This window comes from Esox lucius, chromosome 14 (genome assembly GCF_011004845.1).
Source record: "Esox lucius isolate fEsoLuc1 chromosome 14, fEsoLuc1.pri, whole genome shotgun sequence".
NCBI classification, from domain to species: Eukaryota; Metazoa; Chordata; class Actinopteri; order Esociformes; family Esocidae; genus Esox; species Esox lucius.
Genome location: NC_047582.1, coordinates 37,255,414 through 37,280,564, shown reverse-complemented (window position 1 = coordinate 37,280,564; position 25,151 = coordinate 37,255,414). Strand labels below are relative to the sequence as shown.

Genomic DNA, 25,151 nt, shown 5'->3' with positions numbered 1-25,151 from the left:
TCTTGTTTCCTTGTGTATTATCTACAGTAAAAGGTGTCATTTTGTCAAACAAAAAAAATGTTTAAACAAGGGAGGACCTACATCTGGTCCAAGTGTACAGTGCTATGGAACATGTCCAGGTTGGCCAGCGCTGCATAGATAAATCCATATTCCAAAAGAGGGGGTTTTCTACGTTAATGTATGCCAAATCGTACTGAACCAAAATATTAACATAACATGCAACAATTAGACTGAGTAAACAGCCAGCACCATTGAAACTGGGATTTATGAAGAGACTTTTAGTGTGCCAATTGCTATCAAAGGTGAGCGTTTTCCCACTCTTGAATGAGGCTGAACTATTTACTGATCTAGACCCTGATGTGCACAGCATTCGGATGAGCTTCCCTATATGATTTGTGCCCTTATGCACTTTCGTTTCAGTCCCTATATGGTTTGTGCCCTTATGCACTTTCGTTTCAGTCCCTATATGATTTGTGCCCTTATGCACTTTCGTTTCAGTCCCTATATGATCTGTGCCCTTATGCACTTTCGTTTCAGTCCCTATATGGTTTGTGCCCTTATGCACTTTCGTTTCAGTCCCTATATGGTTTGTGCCCTTATGCACTTTCGTTTCAGTCCCTATATGGTTTGTGCCCTTATGCACTTTCGTTTCAGTCCCTATATGGTTTGTGCCCTTATGCACTTTCGTTTCAGCGGTAGTCTAAGTGGTTGGTCTCAAATGGTCCTGCAGGTGAAAGGTCCTAAACTGGCATGACGTGTGGTTGGGAGGCTGGTTGGCATGACGTGTGGTCTGTGGTTGGGAGGCTGGTTGGCATGACGTGTGGTCTGTGGTTGGGAGGCTGGTTGGCATGACGTGTGGTCTGTGGTTGGGAGCAGTGTAGGAATTTCACGATGGCCACACAATTGTTTTTCATCCATCTTTTTAAAAAGCGCAAAATCAGTTTATTTTAATTGCACGGAAAGCATTTCACAACCACCTACACAATCCCGGGATTGATCAGTCCCCATCAATAGGTGTGTGTGATTTACATTAAGTTGGAAAATCTGACATTTTTCTTCACCTCTCACGGAAGCCACGTGTTGCCCAACTAGCCACTCGCTCACCATGCTTCCCTTCATTGAAATGAATTGAGCCATCGCCCCCATCGTGAATAGCGTGAATGTACCGTTAATGTCAAATGTTACCAACAAACTGGTGATCTACTTGAGCACGTTGGGGTTGTGCAACCTGGTCTCATGCGAATATGTAAACAATTTTACATATATCCATGGCACATGATTTCATATGTTAGGTTACTTTAGGTTATATTACAACGCGGTATTTTAATGTAAAATACATTACGAATTAGCAAAAACATAACATTACAAATGCTATTCCAACATATCATGTTAGGAACGCTACTAAATCATATCATACATTAAGAATTTGCACAATACTTCCAAGCCGTGTTTCAACCCGGCGACATTCAGGTCTGCAGGTGGGGGTCCTGCCCACTGCTCCAAACAGGGATTATGGATTCAGAGGGACGAGTAATGGCCTAACCAAGGTCACTACAAAATGTTATGGTTAGGTTAACATTAGGTATCCCAGCACTGGGTTTAGTGTAAATGTGGTTCAGGATTAAAAAGAAAATCACCTGCAACATACTGACCTTGCTACTTGCTGCCTGTATCAGCAAGTTACTTTTTGAAGCAGTGAATAATGCACCCATCTGCAGAGCTGATGAAACATGGTCTGACACCTGCAATCGTTTTTTTTCTGGATTATTACTCCATTATTTCACGTAACGTAATATCTTATGAATTCGTCTGTCAAATAGTTACGTAAAATAGTCTACGCATTACCGAGACCAGGTTGCATTCACAAAATTACTGATGAATTAACCTATTAGTGTCCAATTTGGTCAGTTCTACATTTCTTCACAAGATGTTGATGCATTTAAATGCATTAGAATTTCAATTGACATTATCAGTCAAAAGTCTCTCAACCAGCTTCATGATACTCTGGAATGCTTCTCCAACAGTCTTTAATATTATGATCTTGTTTTAATTAAGGCATTGTCAAAGGATAAGAAAAATACTTCTGGAATTTATGTATTTTGCGATTGATTAATCAAAGTAACCGACAGATTAATCAATTACCAAAATATTTTTTTATTGCAGCCCTGCACTTATCCATATCCAGTAACAGTAGTGAGCCCACATTTTCCTGACTCGTCGGAATCAAATCCACAACCACACTCAGAAGCACCTGAATACATTTACGCAAAGCCAGAAAACATTTAGGCACTGCCAGAACTGAAATTGGTCTGAAAGTATTAGTAGTAGTAAACTGGTGTAAAAGAGCTATATTGATGTTTTGGATGTATGGACAGAATACTCAACCCCTGGGGTTAGTCCTGCTGTAGGGTTGAGGATGGTGATGTCAACCCCTGGGGTTAGTCCTGCTGTAAGGTTGAGGATGGAGATGTCAACCCCTGGGGTTAGTCCTGCTGTAGGGTTGAGGATGGTGATGTCAACCCCTGGGGTTAGTCCTGCTGTAAGGTTGAGGATGGAGATGTCAACCCCTGGGGTTAGTCCTGCTGTAGGGTTGAGGATGGAGATGTCAACCCCTGGGGTTAGTCCTGCTGTAGGGTTGAGGATGGAGATGTCAACCCCTGGGGTTAGTCCTGCTGTAGGGTTGAGGATGGTGATGTCAACCCCTGGGGTTAGTCCTGCTGTAGGGTTGAGGATGGAGATGTCAACCCCTGGGGTTAGTCCTGCTGTAGGGTTGAGGATGGTGATGTCAACCCCTGGGGTTAGTCCTGCAGGATTGTTTCTCTAGATTATTGTCCAGCAAGGGTGGTCCTGTAGATTTGATCCATAGAGTTAGTCCTTTATGATTGATCCTATAGGGTTATTCCTGACTAGCACTTGCTCTCCAGCCGCCAGACTCCTGTACAGAACCAACAGGTCGTCTGGTCCGGGTGGGTGTGAGTCTGGTGTAGACGGAACCTCAAAATCTGAAGACATTTGTGACTCAGACAGATTAACTGGTTCTGTTTGAGGAGTGTGACTAGCACTCTCCTTCCATCCGGTCTCTATAGTTGCATCTCCCTGACAGATGTCTTCTGATTGGATTAGCATGGTGTCAGCTTGGTTCAGGCCCAGTCCAGCTGAGATGGGAATGGAGGGAACTGGAAACTGAGTGGATTCTTTTTCATTTTCATCCTCATGAGCAAATAGTTCAGGGGTCTGAGAGCCAGTGAGTGCAATGTGGGAGGGGCTTGTGTGAGAGCAGGTGGGTGGTTGGCTATTCTGGCTGTCTGTCAGAGAACAGCGCTGTTCTTGGCTATTCTGGCTGTCTGTCAGAGAACAGCGCTGTTCTTGGCTATTCTGGCTGTCTGTCAGAGAACAGCGCTGTTCTTGGCTATTCTGGCTGTCTGTCAGAATTTCTGTAGTGAAAAACTCCTCCCAACAAGGGGAGGAGACTGAATCTGACCCCTCCATTCCTTCTCTCTTCTTTTCCACTCTTTCCCCTTCCTCCTCTTCCTTTCCCAAGTCACTGTCCTCCTCATCTTCTTCATCTTCCTCATCATTAGACTCTGTACAGTCTAAATAGTCTGCCGTGCTGATCGGTGTGAGGGGTAGATGTACCAAATCCACAGGGGGGTGAGGGAGATTTGTGAGGGGGATCTCTTGTATCATCAGCCTCTTCCTGACAGGAGCCAGGTCTGCCTGCTCAAACAGACCATCTGAACTGTCCATATCTAAAAGACAAACACAAATAACAATTAATATAGGGATGAGGACGTTCAAATTGTTACACTGGATGGCATAGAACAGAGAAATGTGTTTGGGTGTGTGTGTAAGAATCTCACCTTGGGGGGGTTGGTCCTGACTGATGCGTTTCAGAGTTCCCAGAGGTCTATAGATCACAGCCGAAGAAATCCTTCTACACATGGGCTTCAACCTGGACACACACAAACGGCTAACGACAACACCGTCCATACAGCGACGGCTAACGACAACACCGTCCATACAGCGACTACACACAGTTGTATAAACTATTCACGGTATATCAACAGAGCACGTTGTCAGCTTCATTTAAATGTAGTAAGCATACTCATCCTTATTTTTAATTGATCTTTTGGCTCTGTTTTAAAATATATTGTTTCCATTTTTAATCCACAAAGGTATAAGACCATTGCGCTTATTTTGAATATTTGGTCATTTTCGTGGTGTCAAATCTGTCTTGTACAAATGAAGATTTTATTTAGAAAGTGACACATTGAAGATTTGTCATCATAGTCAATTATTTTTTTAATAAGATTAATTGATAGATTGATCTTATACGATGCCGATGATTAAGGAAGAGCTTGAAAATTTGCAATCCTATTCTATACAGTGACAACCAACCCCAACATTGTCCTTACAGTAACAACTAATTAGAACACTGTATATACATTAAAACTCAGATTCACTGCAGTGTATATACAGTAAAAACCTATTAATTATAATCACTGTATATTACGTAAAACCCATTCATTAAAATTACTGTAAATAGGCATGCACCAAGATCCCTTTTTCATTGTCAATTCTGAGTACTGAACTTCAAGTTGCTAATGAGTCAATACTGAAATTTTCACTTAAATATTTAACTTCTGCATGTGAATTACACCAGCACCCTGGACAAGAGGGTCTGCTAAATGACTGAAATGGAAACATTTAGTGTTGTTGTCTCACAGCTCTGTGACATCAGCATGGGTTCGACCAATAGGGATGACACTAGGGTAGATGTTGATTGGCTGCAGATACGATAAGAAGTCTCTGATCTGGAAATGGGAAGAAGAGCATAGTATCATGCTTACACACACATTTTCATGTGTATTACATTACACACATTACACCTCAGAGTAGGGAGAGTGGAGGGAATAGTGTCTGACCTCTGAGTAGGAAGAGTGGAAGGAAAAGCAGGCTCTGTAGGAACTGGCACCTGTCCTGTAAATAACAGTTTGTGAGTATGTGAGTGTAAGTGGATGTATGTGATGTATGTGGTGGTGATGTACCTTCAGGACACGCTCAAACCCTACATCCCTCCCTTCAGGACACGCTCACACTCTACATCCCTCCCTTCAGGACACGCTCAAACCCTACATCCCTCCCTTCAGGACACGCTAACACCCTACATCCCTCCCTTCAGGACACGCTAACACCCTACATCCCTCCCTTCAGGACACGCTAACACCCTACATCCCTCCCTTCAGGACACGCTCAAACCCTACATCCCTCCCTTCAGGACACGCTCAAACCCTACATCCCTCCCTTCAGGACACGCTAACACCCTACATCCCTCCCTTCAGGACACGCTAACACCCTACATCCCTCCCTTCAGGACACGCTAACACCCTACATCCCTCCCTTCAGGACACGCTCAAACCCTACATCCCTCCCTTCAGGACACGCTCAAACCCTACATCCCTCCCTTCAGGACACGTTCACACCCTACATCCCTTCCTTCAGGACACGCTCATACCCTACATCCCTTCCTTCAGGACACGCTCACACCCTACATCCCTCCCTTCAGGACACGCTCAAACCCTACATCCCTTCCTTCAGGACACGCTTACACCCTACATCCCTCCCACCTCTGGGCTCTTGGCCGTCCTGCTGACCCAAACCCTTTGGTGCAGTTTACGATCCACACAGTCAAAACTCGTTTGCCGATATCTTGAATGCATGCGGTGAGGTTGCTCACGCCTGTCTGACAGTCTGTCTGGCTGTGTCTGGGTGTGTCTGGGTACACGTGTCTAGAAAACTGAAGAAACTTACTGTATATCACTGTTAGTCAATGCAGAATATTAACTACTATAGTAACGTACTGTATGTCAGCATGAGAAGGCTACATGCATGTCATGTGAAAAATGCGGGGAAGGAACATTTTGCCCAAATGTAATTATTTCGCTCAAAATGAACAATTTCTCTAACATGTATTTCAGTCAGAATCCAGTAAGAAACTAGTTCATAACGGTCATTGCAACTTCAACACCTCACCTGCTCCAGTCATTGCAGCTGAGAGCAGGAGACAGAATGCCAGTCAAACCAACACACGCCTTGAAGAGCAGGAAGGGCCCATCTAGCAAACATGATGTTCTGCTCAAAGTGACCAATTTCAGCAACACAATCAAGTGAGATACTAGTTGATCACTGATAGAAACATCAACATTATACCTGCTCTGATGGATGCACAATAGTCACAGATGGCACACAGGCAAACACTGATGTTTGTGTCTGTGTGTGTGGTGCAATGATGTGATATGGCGTTATGTAATGCAAAGGTATATCTGATGATTTGATGATGTTCTGCGTGTTTGTACCTGACAATGACATTAGTCTTCTGTGTCCTCTCCCCAAACCAGATGGTGGAGGGCTTGATGCTGATGATCTTCAGAGGGGTTCCATCTGACGCCCACATACCACAGGGCAAACGGGTGCCACGCATGAACTCCTCATCCTACAAACACGCAACACACACATTAACTGTATAAAGGCTTTGGTCTGTAATGGGTGGCTTATGGCTTCGGTAAGTGTTTGTGTACAGACGCGTTACCTTTGGGTGACGGCAGGCGTGGATCTGAGTGGCTCGCTCTGTAGTTACATGACTAAGAATCTCTGGCATCTTCTTGAACATGTCTAGACTATTGACATGTATCTAAAACACAGACACACCATGTGACAACGAATCTCCGGCATCTGGAATTTTTTTACATAAATCTAGAACAGACACGAGTCATTGTGTGTTGTTACCTGCGTGTGAAACTCCTCCCCAAGGTTAGTGAAGAGGTATTCATAGCCATAAGCTGCTTTACAGTTGAGCCAAACAACATGATAGGCACTTTTACTGAGCCAGTCCTGGACCAGACCCCTGATACCAGACAAACACGCCTCCTACAAACACACACACACACACACACACACACACACACACACACACACACACACACACACACACACACACCTTTACTTAAGATGACACAAAATGTTGTCCCTATTCAAATTCTTATCTTCCATTGCCCTTATCCACAAAAATATATTGTAACTATAAATCTAACATCTAAGCAGGATATAGCTTTCTTTGTCAGAGGGGACCTGCAAAGGGTAGCCTTGTGTTTGCAGCATGTGATGATCAACCAAAAGGTTGCTAAATGAAATCCCTGAACCGGCAAGGGGTCTCTCTGAGCTAGTAGGAAAATCACCTGTGTTGTGTCCCAGAGCAAGACAGTTATTCCTAATGCCCCAAGCTCATTGCTGAAAATGAGAATGTATTCTTATGAAGAAATATTATGGATTAATCCCATTGAGATTCCGCAGGTAATCTCAGGAAGATACATCTTTTCATTATACAAGTGTGTCTGAACAGGCAACGTTTTTTGTTGCACTCCAGGTTTTGTAGTCCGGTGGTGGTTTTGGCTCGTGCTCTGGGGGTCTTCGGATGCTGAGGGATGTGGATGGTGCTAAGTTGTTCTATTGTTACACATGATAAAACTGCTGTGTGCTACAGACTGCTCGAGAAGTACTCTTGTAACATATATTACATCCTCCAATCTTCCTCAATATGTGGCTTGAAGTGTGGCCATTGAGGAGGGCTGGTTAACCAATGACGGGTAAGATCCTGTGGTATCAGGACAACCTAAGTCACAATCCACAACATACATATCTGAGGTACATGTGTACGTGACCCAGAAACAGGATCTGTGCTGAACAAAGAGCACAATAACTAGACCACGAACATGTGGTGCTTTCCAGGTCCAGGGTGGTTGTCAAGTGTCACTCTGACAAATGCACTGGATTCCCAACTGCACACATTGTTACAGTCTCACTGGAGCCTGGTGCACCAATCCACGTGCCGATTGTTTTTGTGGTTTTCTTGGAGCGTGGACCCTCACATCTACCAGATAGAAAAGCAAGGGACGACACACCACCTACATAGTATTGTGTTTGTCTCTCTGTATTTTGTGTCTTTCTAGTGTGACTTTGTGTGATTGTGTGAAATGATGCATTCAAAAAGAAAAAGAAAAAGGGGGGGGGGTTGAGCCCCCTCCTGTACTCCCTCTACACCCACGACTGCATTCCTGGACACAGTTCCAACAACTGCCAAGTTTACAGACGACACCATGGTGATAGGCCTGCTTAGTGACAACGAAGAGTCAGCCTACAGGGAAGAGGTCATGCACCTGGTGCCATGGTGCGCTGACAACAACCAGGCCCTCAACGCGAAGAAAACCAAGGAGCTCAGTGATGAATTACAGGAAGTGGATGTGTTTATAATGTGTAAATACGTTGTGTCTCAGAAACAGACATACTCACTCTGCTGGGTATCTGGTAGTAGCGAGGGTCGTAGAAGGTGGAGTCCAGATAAACACTCCGTATGTCTTTTACTCTGATCACAACACATATTTAATTAAACACAAACATGGGTATTAAAGTGTAAGTTTCCAAAAAAGGAATGCCAGTGTGTTTCAGTGATGTTTTTTTTTGCAAAATACAAAATAAAATGTTCAAACTTCACCTCCCTGATAAGGTCATAGAGGTTTGTTGATCTGCAGTGAGAGGAAACTTGATCCACAATTAAACCAGCACATAGTGTATTTAGTTTTAGATTTTAACTTTAAATGGCATATTAAATGCTTGTTGAAATTGGTGAGCCAACAGATAAACCCAGAACATGCAACACACAGAACGCTCTGGAACTGCCTCTGCAACCTCATGCTGCATGGTAACGCTGCGCTCCACTATATATGAATGAACATCTGTTGTTATTGGCAATGAGCCAATTGGTGCATTTGCATTTGCATTGTACGTGTGACCACCTAAAGAAGGGCTGGAACAGAGATCCTCTGAACACAGGTTCACTATCACAGACCAATGTCATTAACATTGCCCCACTTTAGTCCTAAATAAAAAAAAAAGAACTGCTTCAACATCTCAGAGCTAGTGATGTAACCGATTGTGACAGAACAACTTACTGACTCTGCATTTCAAACCAGTTACATACTTATGCAATGATTATATACAGGAAAAAAATACCAATGCTATTTGCCTTACTCCATCACTAACATTTTCATCTTGTCATTTGTCTTATTCATTACTAATGGAATTAATACTCGCTGATAACAATTAAATTGTTCTCTTTTTGCTTATCTTTTTCAAGGTTTAGAATACACATAGCTGTGTCTACCTGCTCCCAGAGTGGAGGAGGTCTAAGCATCTGTGTCTACCTGCTCCCAGAGTGGAGGAGGTCTAAGCATCTGTGTCTACCTGCTCCCAGAGTGGAGGAGGTCTAAGCATCTGTGTCTACCTGCTCCCAGAGTGGAGGAGGTCTAAGCATCTGTGTCTACCTGCTCCCAGAGTGGAGGAGGTCTACGCATCTGTGTCTACCTGCTCCCAGAGTGGAGGAGGTCTAAGCATCTGTGTCTACCTGCTCCCAGAGTGGAGGAGGTCTAAGCATCTGTGTCTACCTGCTCCCAGAGTGGAGGAGGTCTAAGCATCTGTGTCTACCTGCTCCCAGAGTGGAGGAGGTCTAAGCATCTGTGTCTACCTGCTCCCAGAGTGGAGGAGGTCTAAGCATCTGTGTCTACCTGCTCCCAGAGTGGAGGAGGTCTATGCGAGAGGCGTCTCCCTCTGCCAGTCTGAAGTCTCCTGTGTACAACACTGTCCCCTGGGCTCCCTCTACCAAGAACCTGCATACAACACACACAGGTCAAATGCCCCCAAAAATAACAAATGTCCTTATTTTACTAGCCTAGGGGAGATTGTTGGTCCTCCCATGTATACTACTAAAACAGTGACATACAAACACATAATACTCACATGACCGAGCCTGGACAGTGACCTGCAGGAAGTAGACTCACCACAACCTCTTCCTTCTGGGGATAATCACACACAAAGGGTTATCAAAAAGGTGGTAATTTAGCAAATTGAGTAAGCAAACCTTATGGCCCTGAAATGGTGCCCGTGATTAACTTGAAGCCTCATCTTTTAAAATTAGAAATACCACTCCTGAAGCATCTATTAATGAGATGTGCCTCTACTGAAACATAAGCCTCCTAAGTTAACGAGACGTGCCTCTCCTGAAGCCTCCTAAGTTAACGAGACGTGTCTCTCCTGAAGCCTCCTAAGTTAATGAGATTTACCTCTCCAGAAGCCTCATCAATTAATGAGATTTGAGTGGGACTCTCCAGTTCCAAAGCAACCTAGACAAACAAGGATATCAAATCATACTTGAGTAAAACAAACTTGTAGCTTACCTATCTGTCCAAAATGAACATTCTGTATTCATAGACAGCCAAAAAAAAAATAGCTAGCTACTTACTATATGATCTTCCCAGAAGCCATATTTCGGATTGCTCAGCAACAGTTCCTTTGTTACAAATGAACAGTAAAGTTTGACTGTCAAACTGGAACAAGTGAACATAAACACTAACGTTAGACCCTAAGCACCAGTAAGCCAAGCTTGTAGATGTACAAGATTCAGCTTTAAAAGTTTAATATGCCTCTGACACAATCCAAATAAAATGTTGTAATATCACCTAAATTTCAATTTTCTTTTCAACAGAGGCCCCTTCAGTCCCTTCATGTGATCTGTAGATAATAACAAATCATAGATAAGTAAAGATACTAGGAAAACTAGACAGCAACAGTAATGTAAACAGTCCACTGTGTAACTGTTAATTCAATAGCAAGCTATCAAACTGTCGGTTTAGCAATCTACTTTTTGACTCTCAATTTCTACCTTTATGGCAGTGAGATAAAAAATATGCCCTTGCATGCAGATTCTCTCTGTCAAAACGGTCCAACGATATGTTGGGATACTCCTTCATACGACCTGCGAACGAACTCATTTTGATTCAAGATAGCAAGCTAGGAAGATTGGTAGCTAGCTAAGGGAACAATATTTTCATACCTCCCACCCATTTCACGTCGACGTCGAGACAGGACCTTGCTATCATTTCGTTTGCCCGGTAGATTTGAATAGCTGTGCCACCTAGTGGATAGGAGTCAAAACAGACTCTGCACTGAAGAAGTCTATCTGATTTAATCTGCTCAAAGATATTTCATAACTAAAAGTTATTTGAGAAAACAACATCTTGTTAGCTAGCTTGCTTTCCGCCAAGTTACAATGTACGAACATGTACATTAACCGTAACACAACAAAAGAAACGAAAAACGAAAAGCGTTGGGTTGCTAGGCAACTAAACTCAAGATGCGACTGTACCTCGACAACAACACTTGGGTCCGGACTTTTGGTCTTGTCCGACTCCTGTAAGTACTGTGCAAAATGTGGTATTAACTACTAAGGAAAATATTCATAGTTAGATAGCAAAAGTTACATTCAGACTATTCATTACTGTGTCCTTCATATTATACAGGTACCCAAGCTACGTTCTAGAACACTTTCGTTAATGCTAACATTGCTCTTTTCTACTTTGGCAAGTTAGTTAGCTATAATAATTTAACGTTGAAACTGAAATTCGTTTAAGAAACGGGTTGGAATAAGTACAGTAGATTCTGTTTAATATAATTGTTATTAGCCTCGGATAACAAGCAGGACATCCTATGCAGCATCTACCCTCTTTATCTCCAAGGCCAGGATGACAGAGATATAGAAAAGCATTTATACCCATAGCAATCCATATCTACTTAATTTATCTTTGAGGCTCCTCATCTGTATAAAACCTACTACACACTTGAAATAGTAATTTTTAATTAGTGTCTATGACTGAAATGTGGGAATTGATAAACATGTACTTGTCTAACTGAGCCCACTATTTACTCCTGTAGTAGGTCAGCTGTGGGCATCCTCTCAGCAGCACAATGTCTTGTGCAGCATACTTAGATGGAAATGCAAGACCAAAGTCCATTAGCAGAGCCAAACAATGGACTGACGAGGTGGAGAACTTGTACAGATTCCAACAGGCTGGCTACAGAGATGAACTGGAATACAAACAAGTAAAGCAAGTTGACTTGGTAAACAAGTAAATTAATCCTTATCATTAAAGCATTTCCATTGACAGTTGGTTAATTACAAGATAATGTGTCACTTGATTTCCCTTTGTCTTAGATTGACAGGTGGCCTGAAACTGGGTTTGTGAAGAAGCTTCAGCGTCGAGACAACACATTCTATTATTACAATAGAAAAAGAGAATGTGAAGACAAAGAACTACATAAAGTGAAGGTCTATGTATACTAAGTTGTTTCCTGTCTTCACATTTCCATTTTAAATATTTTTTTTCAAAGAATATGTCAGTAGGATGGAAGGAAGGAAGGCAGTACCTTCACAGAAGTGGCATTTGTATGGACCAATTGACTGAATAAAGGCTGTGAGGCTGAAGCTGTCTGGTGTGTGTAAACCTGTGAAGGCAGGTGTGTGAGACTGTGAAGGCAGGTTTGTGAGATTGTGAAGGCAGGTGTGTGAGAATGTTTGTATTATGAGCCCATGTTTAATGTTTCATTGTGGTTCTAGATTAAGTATTTCACTGTGCAGGAGGAGATTAAAAAGGGCTATTAAACCCTAATCATGTGATGTTAGCAAGAGGACTGGGATTACCTTAACTCTGACCCCCGGACTGGCTTATTCACATAGCAAAACATCAATTTACACTGAGCTGCTGAGCAGATTCTGCTGAATAAAATTTTAACATTTTTATGGCAGGTAGTGGATACAAAAAAACAAAGTGTGTTATATCTCCATTTGAGCTGTCAAGTATTCGTTCTGATGAATACACTTACAAGTCTAAAATGTTCATGATATACTAAGATAAGTGTCAATCTAAAAACGTTTTGGATTAATTTACAAGTTCTTCTCAACAACTACATTTAAACAAAAACACGGTCACGTGAGAGACCTCAAAGGTCATTTTAAAATGTCATGCCCATAGAAGTACCTTTTGCTCAGCAGTTGTTTACACTTCACATTTTCCCAATACATCTTCTATTCTGTACAACTGTTTCTACAGTCCCAGCCAGTCACTATTTTTTTTTTCTTCAAATAACGCGCTACTCAATTTCCCTCAATGCAACCAAACATTTGCGTAGAATTTATTTGCAAGTGGCAACAAAAGGATGCAAAGACGGCAGCACCAGCACCTCCTGCTAAAGTTAATGATACATCTAGCAAAACCACGCAACCAGCTCCCATTCAAATCAATATGTATCGCCGACTAGCGATTTGTGTCGCCGAATGCTGAGCTGCGCGATTCATTATTATCCTCGCCAATCAATCAACGGGGTTGTTATGCTTTGCTGGAATCTTTTGCCTATTGGACAACCAAAGTTCAATCCCAAATCATCCTCTGTTGGACAACCAAGTTGTTCGCAAATGAACATCTAAATACATGTTCTGTTTCTTAACGCGATTATTCTGAAACATTTCAAAACAAATTTAGTAATAATTTGAATATAGAATCAAAGGTCTTATCTTAAAGTAACTAAGTAATTTAACGCCTAACTCTAACTAACACTCACTAGTGTTGTGGAACTAACTGAACCTTGTGCATTACAGACATGGACATATACTGTATGTTCTGTTAAACCCAAATAATCCTACAAAAGATCCTCTAGCTTGAACACTGGTGTTAATTACAGCTGCAGCTGTGGGATATTTGTGATTATGTTGTTGTCTCGAGCCCTTTGATGAAAGACATGATCAGCGAGGTAATTGTTTTTGCAATCACATTTTACAGTAATTTAAAACACTGGCCATTGTGTGAAAGCCTACTCTTCAACTCAATTCTAATGTCATTGTAGATTGAACACGTTATAATTCATTTGGAAATAGCATTGGTACTGGTATTTGTCAGTAAAAGTCTTACTCTGACAATCCACTGTCAGATTTTATATCACAGTATTAATTTAATGGCAAATATTTATTTGCTGGCGTTTAAGTCGGCGTACAAACAAACGTAACCTTTAATCGTTTGTGGCGTTCCCTTTTCTTTGTGGTTGACCGGATCAGAGCCAATGCAATGGATCAGATTCATCATTAGCGTCATGCTGGCAACATTAGAGATTCCGTAGCAACAATAAGACTTCCGGTTTTCGGATTTTGCCTTCAAAATAGAAGTCCGCGGTAAAACGTGATTTTAATAATATTAAATGTATCTATTTTGACACTTTGCTTAGTGTATATTGTAAAAATGTACTCTAGGAAATGTTCAGGAGACTCTATAGAATAATTATATGCAAAGAAATCAAGGGGCACTATGTATTTGCAATTGTTGCTGGCATTTTACTCCACCCATCCTAGATCCTATTGGCCACAATGCAACTCAATGGATATGAAATACATATTGGCCTATAAAAAAAAAACTATTCTACACGCCGCGGTGAATGTATTGTAGGAAATGTTCAGGAGACTCTATAGAATAATTATATGCAAAGAAATCAAGGGGCACTATGTATTTGCAATTGTTGCTGGCATTTTACTCCACCCATCCTAGATCCTATTGGCCACAATGCAACTCAATGGATATGAAATACATATTGGCCTATAAAAAAAAAACTATTCTACACGCCGCGGTGAATGTATTGTAGGAAATGTTCAGGAGACTCTATAGAATGATTATCTGCAAAGAAATCAAGGGTCACTCTGTATTTGCAATTGTTGCTGGCATTTTACTCCAGCAACATAGTTTTTTTTTTATAGGCCAATATGTATTTCATATCCATTGAGTTGCATTGTGGCCAATGGAATGGGTGGAGTAAAACACCAGCAACAATTGCAAATACAGAGTGCCCCTTGATTTCTTTGCATATAATCATTCTATAGAGTCTCCTGAACATTTCCTACAACACATTCACCGCGGTGTGTAGAATAGTTTTTTTTTATAGGCCAATATGTATTTCATATCCATTGAGTTGCATTGTGGCCAATGGAATGGGTGGAGTAAAACACCAGCAACAATTGCAAATACAGAGTGCCCCTTGATTTCTTTGCATATAATCATTCTATAGAGTCTCCTGAACATTTCCTACAATACATTCACCACGGCGTGTAGAATAGTTTTTTTTTTATAGGCCAATATGTATTTCATATCCATTGAGTTGCATTGTGGAAAAAGAGGGTGTGGAAATATTGTGTTGCTAGATGTAGGACACTTTTCCCCATGATTAGACAGGTTTGTCTTACTCTACACATTCTCCTGGACATTTCCTACACTGCTTTCTCTGTGGAATATTCAATAGTTTATTAGTTATGAGGCAATATGTATTCCATATTCTGTCATTGGCATTGTCTGAATTTTACCCTTGGAACGTGTTTTAACACCCACTAACACCCACTTTTTATCGAAATTACTCTTAAATATGATCATATTTGAATTGTTGTCAATGTTTTGAGAGGTACATGTTCTCAAACAATTAATAAACTCAATTTATCTCCGTTTTTAAGTAATTCGTTGGTCTCTTTTATTTTGAAAAATTCCAGATTTTCGTGACCCTGAAGTGTTTCTTTAATGTTGCTCACAAGACGCAGATAGATTCATCTTGCTACTGAAAGTTTAGCGACCACTGCCTAAGAGAGAAGTAGTTAGATACTCTATGTTGATCTGAATAGATCCTTATGCTTTGACGCGTGAGTACAATGAAACCAAATACAAGCTAGCTTCAAGCTTTCATTTTTTTTAAAGTATGTGGATTATTGCTTCTGTTTTAGCTCTATTTTAACCTACAGTAGCTACCTAGCCTCTTCGTTAGCGGACATGCTAACAAGTTAATGTTAGATAACAGAATGTTTGCTAGCTAGCAATAGCCTAATCGTCTTGCGTAAAGCTCTTACTGTTTGCTGTGTGTGATGAGTGTACAAAATTATTTAAGCTAATATCTGCCCTGTTTGCGGCCCAGACAGTCAATTGTAGTTAGCACGTTTAAAGACTACTGGCTACGCTAGTTGTAAGTATACTCGCTAGGAAGTGTAAAGACGACCGAGCCATTTAGTTAGCCAGTTTGGGTCTCCTAACGTACGGTAGTGTACTGTAGCCATTATAATTGCAACTTAATGTGTACTTTTTATTTCTTCGCAAAGTATTTATTTTGTTGATTAGATTTTGATTATTTTCGGCTAATATGTAATAGCTAGCTGGTATAAGACAAGTCTGCAACAGTTCTGGATCTAGGTTATTCCATAACTAGCTGACGTTAATGTCCAACATTATTCATGCAATTCCAGTTCAGATAACTAGAAAGGTCATTTTGAGTCCGGCTGTTTGATAATAGAGTTATTGCTCTTGTTTTTAGTGGTACTGTGTTCACATGATCTCATGCATCAGATGTTATGTTTACATGTTTTCAAGGACCACCATTGGATCACAAGGCCAGGCTGGAATGTAGCCCCAGGCCAGAATGTGTTTGCAAGTCTCATGTTATAATTGAGCTCTTGTTCCTTTGGGGTTTGAGCTGAAAGCTGGTTCAGGACTTTGACTCAGAAGCTGTGTTGCAACAGGAAACACTCCGCTTGTCACCCAGAATGTTATTTTGCTCTGTGCAGTAGCATACACCCAAATCAGAAAGGGTTTAGTAATGGCAAGTAAACAGCTAATGGTTTAATTTGGGCAATGACACAGCTATGGGTTTAGTTAGGGCAGTGACATACAGCAGTAGTTTAGTTAGGGCACTGACAAACAGCCAGTGGCTGGGCAGGGCACTGACAAACAGCCAGTGGCTGGGCAGGGCACTGGCAAACAGCCAGTGGCAGGGCAGGGCACTGGCAAACAGCCAGTGGCTGGGCAGGGCACTGGCAAACAGCCAGTGGCTGGGCAGGGCACTGGCAAACAGCCAGTGGCTGGGCAGGGCACTGGCAAACAGCCAGTGGCTGGGCAGGGCACTGGCAAACAGCCAGTGGCTGGGCAGGGCACTGGCAAACAGCCAGTGGCTGGGCAGGGCACTGGCAAACAGCCAGTGGCTGGGCAGGGCACTGGCAAACAGCCAGTGGCTGGGCAGGGCACTGGCAAACAGCCAGTGGCTGGGCAGGGCACTGGCAAACAGCCAGTGGCTGGGCAGGGCACTGACTCCCAGCTAGGGTTGAGTTAGGAACAGGCTGGTTGTTGAGGAACAGGATGGTTGTTTTTGGAGGCTTACTAACAGGCTGTTCACTAACCTATCCTTCAGGCCAAGGATCTGGTTGGCTGGTCTTGCTTCCTTTGGAGGCGCTAGCATGCAGTTCTGCCGTCTGTCCATGAGGTGGAGCAGCTGAGCCATGGATGACTTCACTGCTAATGACTTCACCACCAGAACATATGGCACCAGTGGCCTTGACAACAGACCTCTCTTTGGAGAAACCTCTGCACGGGTACGCCTGTGTGTGTGTGCATGTCTCATGTAATCTCCTTTCTTCCTGACAGGAAAGATGTGTATGTCTCATGTATTCTCCTTTCTTCCTGGCAGGACAGTTGTGCATGTCTCACGTAATTGGCTTTCTTCCTGACAGGACAGATGTGTATGTCTCATGTAATCTCCTTTCTTCCTGACAGGACAGATGTGTATGTCTCATGTAATCTCCTTTCTTCCTGACAGGACAGAGCCATTAACCTTCTGGTTGGAGGACTGACATCCCTGCTAGTTGTGGTAAGTACAGTAGTCATGACAACTATACAGGGGTGTTACTCAACTAGCTGTGAAAGTAAACTTGTATGGTCCAGTAAAAATAATATAAAAACATAATATCACTTCCTCGTTTGACCATCAGATGGGAACCTTTTGAACAGTGAAGTCTGGACTCTGTTGGTCTCAAATGTGTTATGACTTTTTTCATGTCCAAATGGTGGACATTAAAACAGAAACCTGCACAGCTAAGTAATCTGTAGAAAAAAAGAGGTGTCTTTATTCATTAGGAGGGTAGGTTGCCCTGTATCATTAAATTAAATCTACCTTTAACGTGGTTGGCTAACCCCTGTTTGGGTTGTGTTGTCTAGGTAACAGTGATCAGTTCATTCCTGTTTCCATCGTTGCCTCCCTGGCCACTGAACATATTCTTTGCTTTCTGTATCCTGATGACTTGCGGTTCAGTCATGGTGCTGGTAAGGAGTGTTTGCAAACACACACACACACACACATATGTACAACCTCGTTTCCAAAATGTTGGGACACCTGTGTAAAACGTAAAGAAATACAGAATGCAATGATGTGCAAATAATTCAAACCCTGTATTCAATAGAAAATAGTACAAAGACAACATATCAAATGTTGAAACTGAAATATTAATGTTTTTTGAAAAATATATGCCCACTTTGAGTTTGATGCCAGCAACACATTTAAAAAAAAGCTGTGACCGAGGCAAAAAAAAAACTGGAAAAGTTGTGTAAAGCTAAAAAACAACCTGGTGGAACATCTCACAACTAATTTAGTTAATTGGCAAGAGGTCAGTAACATGAATGATCAGTGTTTCCCCTACATTTTTCCCCAGCAGTGGGAGTGGGGTAACGGGCCTACACGTCAGCATTAATGACACAAAAGGCTCGATGCGTGAAATGCTAAAACTTCCTCCCTGTACACCAGTCTCGCTTGCTGGTCAACTTTATCTTCTTAACTTTATTTAACAATACTTATAACAACCTACGTACTCCCCCTCAATTAATTGTTCTCTAAAACTGTTCATGTATCGCCTCCCATACTACTAATGAAAGCCATTAGCTACTAACAAGGCAATATGAATTCCATGTACTGTATAGTATGTTGCATTGGGGGTAAAAGAGGGAGTAGAAAATATAGTTTTGCTGGATGTAGCACACAGTGACCTGTGATTTTGCATTATATTTGTCACTTTACCTACTTAGTATTTGGTATAATACATTCACTGTGGCACTGAATAGTTTTCCGCAAAATGTATCCCTTGCACATTACCAGCTAATGAGCACAAGCAAATTAACAACAATAATAACATCAAAATAGGCTTTATTTATATTAGATACAGTTAGGTCTGGAAATATTTAGACACTGACACAATTTTCATAATTTTAGCTCTCTATGCCACCACGATGGATTTGAAATGAAACATCTGAGATGCAAATGAAATGCAGACTTTCAGCTTTAATTCAAGGGGTTGATCAAAAATATTGTATGAAACATTTAGGAATTGCAACCATTTTCATAAATAGTCCCCTTATTCCAGGGGCGTATATGTATGGAGTAAAATTGAGCTCAAATGTATTGACTGTAAGAAAATAAACTTTACTGAAATATTTTTTGAAAATATAAATACAAGGGAGGTTAACAAAAATATTTTATGGTATGATAAAACTAAATTCAGTTGTATGAAAAAAAAGATTCAAATGTGGTAATAGTTTATGCTTATGTTGATACTTGGAACATGTGAAGAAAGTCATATTTCATAAAAATGTTTTTCTATGGCAGCGCATCACAGTTTAGCAGCGGCAGGCTTTATTACAATAAGAGGGAAACACTGAATGGGTATCGAGCAAAGTCTTTTATTTGTCAAGTGCACCAAATAACGTGTCATTCTGAACAATGAAATTGTGACATGGCTCAAGACATCTACGTAGTAATTAAGAAATATGTAAAGCAAAAATGACAAAATTATACATAACAGTAGTGACAAGAAGCAATTTCAAATAATGTAGAAATGGGAATATGGTCAGTATGAATAGAAATCTTAAATATTACAAGTGCTGTAGCGCCTATAAATGGATCCATTAAAATGTTCATGAATGTACATAGAAAGTGACCAGAGCATCTTCATGTGATCAGTAGGTCAGTGTTGCTGGTTGAGGAGCCTTATGGTCTTGGGGTAAAAACTGTTTGTGAGTCTGGAAGCGTGTGTCCTGATGCTCCGGTAACATCTACGGCAGCAGTGTGAAATGACCATAGCCTGGGTGGCTGAGATCTTTTCTGATGTTCCGTGCTTCCCTAATGTTTGAAAATCACAAATCATAACTGTAATTGCAACATTTCTCAAAGAAATCGTGATTCAATATTTTATCCTAGTACCTAATATAATTGAAAGATTCAGAGAATCTGGAGAAATATCTGTATGCAAGGGGCAAGGCCGAAAACCAATATTGGATGGCCGTGATCTTCAGACCCTCTGGCGGCACTGCATTGAAAACAGACAATTCTGTAGTGGACATCCCTGCATGGGCTCAGGAACACTTCTGAAAACCATTGTCTGTGAACACAGTACATCCCTGCATCCACAAATGCAAGTTAAACTCTACCATGCAAAGAAGAAACCAATAAAAAAAGAGACCACTACACCTTTCCAAAAAAAAGTTGAAAAGGAAGGTTTTGAGTGAGGAACATAAGCGTTCAATTTAACTTTTTTGGAAAGGAAAGAAAAAGGTGCAGGGGTCTCTTAATTTTTTCCGGAGCTGTATATGCTAGATCCAAAACCGCCACCACCTTTTCTGGGCCCAAGCTCATTTAAGACGGACTGAGGCGAAGTGGAAAACTGTCCTGTGGTCTGACAAATAAAAATGTGAATTTATGTTTGGGAATCATTGACGCCGTATCCCCCAGGTTAATGTGGAGAGGGACAATCCAGCTTGTTATAAGCACACAGTGTAAAAGCTAGCATCTGTGATGGTATGGGGGTGCATTAGGGCCCATGGCATGGGTGACTTGCACATCTGTAAAGGCACCATTAATGCTGAACAATATATACAGGTTTTGGAGCAACATATGCTGCAATCCGGACTTCTTTTTCAGGGAATTTATTTCAACAAGACAATGCCAAACCACATTCTGCATGTATTACAACAGCATGGCACCGTAGTAAAATAATCTTCAGTCCATACCTGTCATCCATTGAAACATTTGGCGCATTATGAAACTAAAATTACGACAAAGGAGACCCTGTACTGTTGAGCAGCTGAAATATTATATCCAGCAAGAATGGGAAAACATTTCACTATTAAAACTACAGCAGTTGGTCTCCTCAATTCCCAAATTCTTACAGAGTATTGTTTAAAGAACAGGTGATGCAACACAGTGGTAAAGATTAGATTAGACTTCGTCATTGAGCAGTACTAGTACAGTACAACGAAATGCAGTAAGCATCTAACCAGAAGTACAATTAGAGTTCAGAAAATGTACAAGTATTTACGAGTATGTGTTTATTACAAGTGGAATGTGTAGATGTGCAATGACAGCGAATGCAGTACAAATGGCAATACTAAATGTGCAATTACGGCAAATAGAGGAGGCCAGAAAATTTACTAGTACAGTGTATGTTACAGGTGGAAAATAGTTGTGTGGGTACAAATGGCATTCTAGATGTGCAAATGAAGGAGTACTGTAGTAGGGTAGCATGAGCAACCATGATGCAGAGATAGCAGCACTAACGTCTTTGAGGTAGACGTGTGTGTAACAATTGTAAAAATGCAAGTACAATGGCAATTCTAAATGTGCAAAGAGGCAAATTTAAGTTGTATGTGCAGCTGAAATGCAGGGATGGCAGCAGTGAGGTTCCTGAGGTAGACATGTACCTGTTACCACTGAAAACTTCCATTATCAGGCACAGCAAGGCAGTGTCAGAGTAGTACAAAGGAGTAGTGCAACAAGGTCCCAGAGAGGCAGGGTGGGTAGGGTAAGTGATGGGTCACAGAGTTCAGCAGGGTTACTGTAGATGGGAAGAAACTGTTCCTGAGCCTACTTGTGTGGAAACAAAGAGACCTGTTTCGCCTGCTTTATGATGGCAAACCGTTTTTGGACTGGATGTGAAGGGTCTCTGATGATCCCGCGTACCCTGTGCAGACACCGTTTGCGCTGGAGGTCTGTGATGGCAGGGAGCTGGGCACCAGTGATGTTTTCACCACCTTTTGCAGGGCCATCCGGTTGGCTATGGAGCAGCTGCTAAACCAGACTGTGCAGTTTGTCAGAATGCTCTTGATTGTGCAGCGGTAAAAGTTCACAAGGATCTTCGATGACATGGGGCCTTTCTTCAGCCTCCACAAAAAGTACAGTGCACCATGCGGCACGTGCACCAACGTTTTTGAAACATGTTGCTGGCTTCAAATTCAAAATGGGCATGTATTTTTCCAAAACCAACACCATTTTCTCTGTTGCAAAATTTCTTTGTACTATTTCCAATTAAATATAGGGATTAAGGATTTGCACATCATTGCATTCTATTTTTAATTACATTTTATGCAGCGTCCCAACTTTATTGGAAAGGGGCTTGTATATTTGCACCTGTAAAGTCTCATCGTCCCCACAGATCGCCTGGTACCGGCAGGGGGACTTGGACCCAAAGTTCAGGAAGTTGATCTACTACATGCTGGCTTCCATCATACTGCTGTGTCTATGTGCCAACCTTTACTTCCACCGTGTGGACAGTGGGACGTGACACTAGGCATGTCTGACCCACTCTTACCCTGGCCAAAGCTAGACTGGAGGAACCAGGTGGAGTAGTGGGACCAGACAGCAGTAGCCTGGTAGTCGAGGATCTTAACCTGCTGAATGGAACCTCAAGGAGATCTGTAGACCGTCCTCTGCCTGGTACAGACACATGCACTGTCCTGCAGGGAGATCTGTAGACCATCCTCTGCCTGGTACAGACACATGCACTGTCCTGCAGGGAGATCTGTAGACCGTCCTCTGCCTGGTACAGACACATGCACTCTCCTGCAGGGAAATCTGTAGACCGTCCTCTGCCTGGTACAGACACATGCACTATCCTGGAGGGAAATCTGTAGACCGTCCTCTGCCTGGTACAGACACATGCACTATCCTGGAGGGAGATCTGTAGACTGTCCTCTGCCTGGTACAGACACATGCACTATCCTGGAGGGAGATCTGTAGACTGTCCTCTGCCTGGTACAGACACATGCACTTACTTGCAGGGAGAGTGGTGGTTATGATGCAAATATATGGAAATATATGCCTCAACAGTGACATGACAAAAAAACATTTTGAGGGAATTAAGTACTCTAAAGTTAATAGAAGGCATCCAACTAATGTCGAAGTGGCGTTGTGCTGTCGTGAGCATGTGTCTAGTTATGTACTGAGATTATGGAGTGTTCAGAGTTCTGTTTTCTTTTTCCCTGCAACATGTAGACTTTAAGGTTGTTTCTTCAGTGAAAAATCATGTCAACTGATTTAGTGGCCACCCTGAAACTGACTACAGTACTTCCCCCACGTGCAATGTGGACGGCTGTATTGTTCCAGTAAGCAGAAAGGAAGGACACTTCAATCCTGAGGAGACTATCACTGACCCCCATGTTGTTACCACCAATATCATTAAATACTGTCAATGTCATTTGTCCTGCTGGATGCTATCCTACTTGAAGTATTAATGCAGGTGTTGTCGGTCAAAATCTAGTTCCATAACATGGTAATACAGCTGCATTACTAACAGCCATGTGCACCTCCAGTAGACAGGCTAACAGCCATGTGCACCTCCTGTAGACAGGCTAACAGCCATGTGCACCTCCAGTAGACAGGCTAACAACCAAGTACACCTCCAGTAGACAGGCTAACAGCCATGTGCACCTCCAGTAGACAGGCTAACAGCCATGTGCACCTCCAGTAGACAGGCTAACAACCAAGTACACCTCCAGTAGACATGCTAACAGCCATGTGCACCTCCAGTAGACATGCTAACAGCCATGTGCACCTCCAGTAGACATGCTAACAGCCATGTGCACCTCCAGTAGACATGCTAACAGCCATGTGCACCTCCAGTAGACATGCTAACAGCCATGTGCACCTCCAGTAGACATGCTAACAGCCATGTGCACCTCCAGTAGACATGCTAACAGCCATGTGCACCTCCTATAGACAGGTTAACAACCAAGTGCACCTCCTATAGACAGGTTAACAACCAAGTGCACAGATTTACAGACAACTGCAGCCCCAATAAACATATACTAACAGCGTTTCCCACTTGGTCCTAATGGAGTTGAGCTCAATTAGAGAAAAACAAATTACTAATTCATTTTGTAAATTGAATTGGCCTCATATCACAAACTATATCATTTGAATTTAAGTGGAAGTGGAATTTATTTGCTGCAATTCAAATAAATTCCTCTCTGTCACAGATAATGAACATTTCATTGAATGACAGGTGACACTTCCAGATACATAAATATCGCTTTAACAAGGAAACTGTTAACTTACTAATTTAATCATAGGGCTTAGAGATTTTACTATATTACCAAGATACAGTTGTAATTTATTAGCCTTTTTTTAAGGCTCTCATTTTGAGGGTTAAAGCTATGCATTCTGGGAAATGTAGTATTTGCCCCCCAAATTAAACACCAACTTTTATAACATTTACAACTTTGTTTTATTTGCTCATTCATTTTGAGTTGATCCTGGAAAACAATTGTTAACAGTGTTTGTATATAACAAAATATTTAATGGACAATATGTTAATGTGTATACTACACAGGTGGAGAGTGTCATTGACTTTAACTGAATGGATTCTATTTCCTCATTCAAATTCTAATTGCAGTACTAAATCCTGTTTACGATTGGATTTTCAATTGAAGAAATCTGTGAATTAATAAGGCATTCTCAATTAAAGAAGTGATCCCAGTCCTGTGTCATGGTCCCATCAGCACTACACTGTTAATTAAGAAAAAATCCCAAAGGTTTGGGAGTTAACGATTATCCCAGACACTGAGTTAACAATTTGTTATAGAATGCAGTGACATTGGAATGCATGTGGACTCTTATGTAGTTTTATGCAAAACACAGGCTAGCCACAAGAGACCAAACATCTGGAACATTCCACAAAAAATACAACCTTTTCCAGATTAGTGACTCTCCCCACCAAAAATAATTACTGTTTCTATTTCATCAATCAACGGCTCTGCACAAATATGACCTGACGATTGTTCAGACCATGTGTTGCTTTTTTAATATTTTATGTAATAAACAACTATATCCTGTCTTTTGTCATACACTTTTGTCCTAAGCTTGTTTTATACTTGCTGCCAAAGTTTTACATTTGTCATTTAGAAATACTGAATAACTTAGAATCAATGTATTAATCTAAGATAGATGGGACAACCATGCAACACAGTGGTAAATAAACCTGCCAATGTGGATATAAGCAAAGTTAGTCCTAGTTCGGCTGTGCTGTGAGTAGAAGTGATGGGGGGATTTTAAGAGCAGCTATTTATGAGACACTGCCAGCTTTGTTGAGAGAATTGGCCAGT

General features: G+C 41.6%; 3 protein-coding genes across 3 annotated transcripts; 2 read left to right on the top strand and 1 right to left on the bottom strand.

Moving 5' to 3' along the window:
- Window positions 1-2,134: 2,134 nt before the first annotated feature.
- Window positions 2,135-10,962, bottom strand: dclre1c (DNA cross-link repair 1C, PSO2 homolog (S. cerevisiae)). Its single transcript, XM_013137318.4, has 14 exons — window positions 10,772-10,962; window positions 10,569-10,620; window positions 10,352-10,436; window positions 10,173-10,232; window positions 9,850-9,905; window positions 9,618-9,719; window positions 8,347-8,419; window positions 6,787-6,927; window positions 6,590-6,691; window positions 6,357-6,493; window positions 4,926-4,980; window positions 4,726-4,814; window positions 3,861-3,952; window positions 2,135-3,749 (listed from the first exon to the last, which is right to left on the bottom strand). Exons 1-14 carry the CDS (start codon window positions 10,878-10,880, stop codon window positions 2,869-2,871), a joined length of 2,034 nt encoding a protein of 677 aa, XP_012992772.2. The 5' UTR covers window positions 10,881-10,962; the 3' UTR covers window positions 2,135-2,868.
- A 23-nt stretch (window positions 10,963-10,985) lies between these two features.
- Window positions 10,986-12,592, top strand: meig1 (meiosis/spermiogenesis associated 1). Its single transcript, XM_010878469.5, has 3 exons — window positions 10,986-11,301; window positions 11,821-12,006; window positions 12,101-12,592. The coding sequence occupies exons 2-3, from the start codon at window positions 11,854-11,856 to the stop codon at window positions 12,227-12,229; spliced, it is 282 nt and encodes a 93-aa protein (XP_010876771.1). The 5' UTR covers window positions 10,986-11,301; window positions 11,821-11,853; the 3' UTR covers window positions 12,230-12,592.
- A 2,918-nt stretch (window positions 12,593-15,510) lies between these two features.
- tmem243b (transmembrane protein 243, mitochondrial b) lies at window positions 15,511-24,893 on the top strand. The gene is made up of 5 exons (XM_010878470.5): window positions 15,511-15,610; window positions 17,143-17,323; window positions 17,548-17,598; window positions 17,946-18,050; window positions 22,205-24,893. Exons 2-5 carry the CDS (start codon window positions 17,231-17,233, stop codon window positions 22,331-22,333), a joined length of 378 nt encoding a protein of 125 aa, XP_010876772.1. The 5' UTR covers window positions 15,511-15,610; window positions 17,143-17,230; the 3' UTR covers window positions 22,334-24,893.
- The last annotated feature ends 258 nt before the right edge of the window (window positions 24,894-25,151 follow it).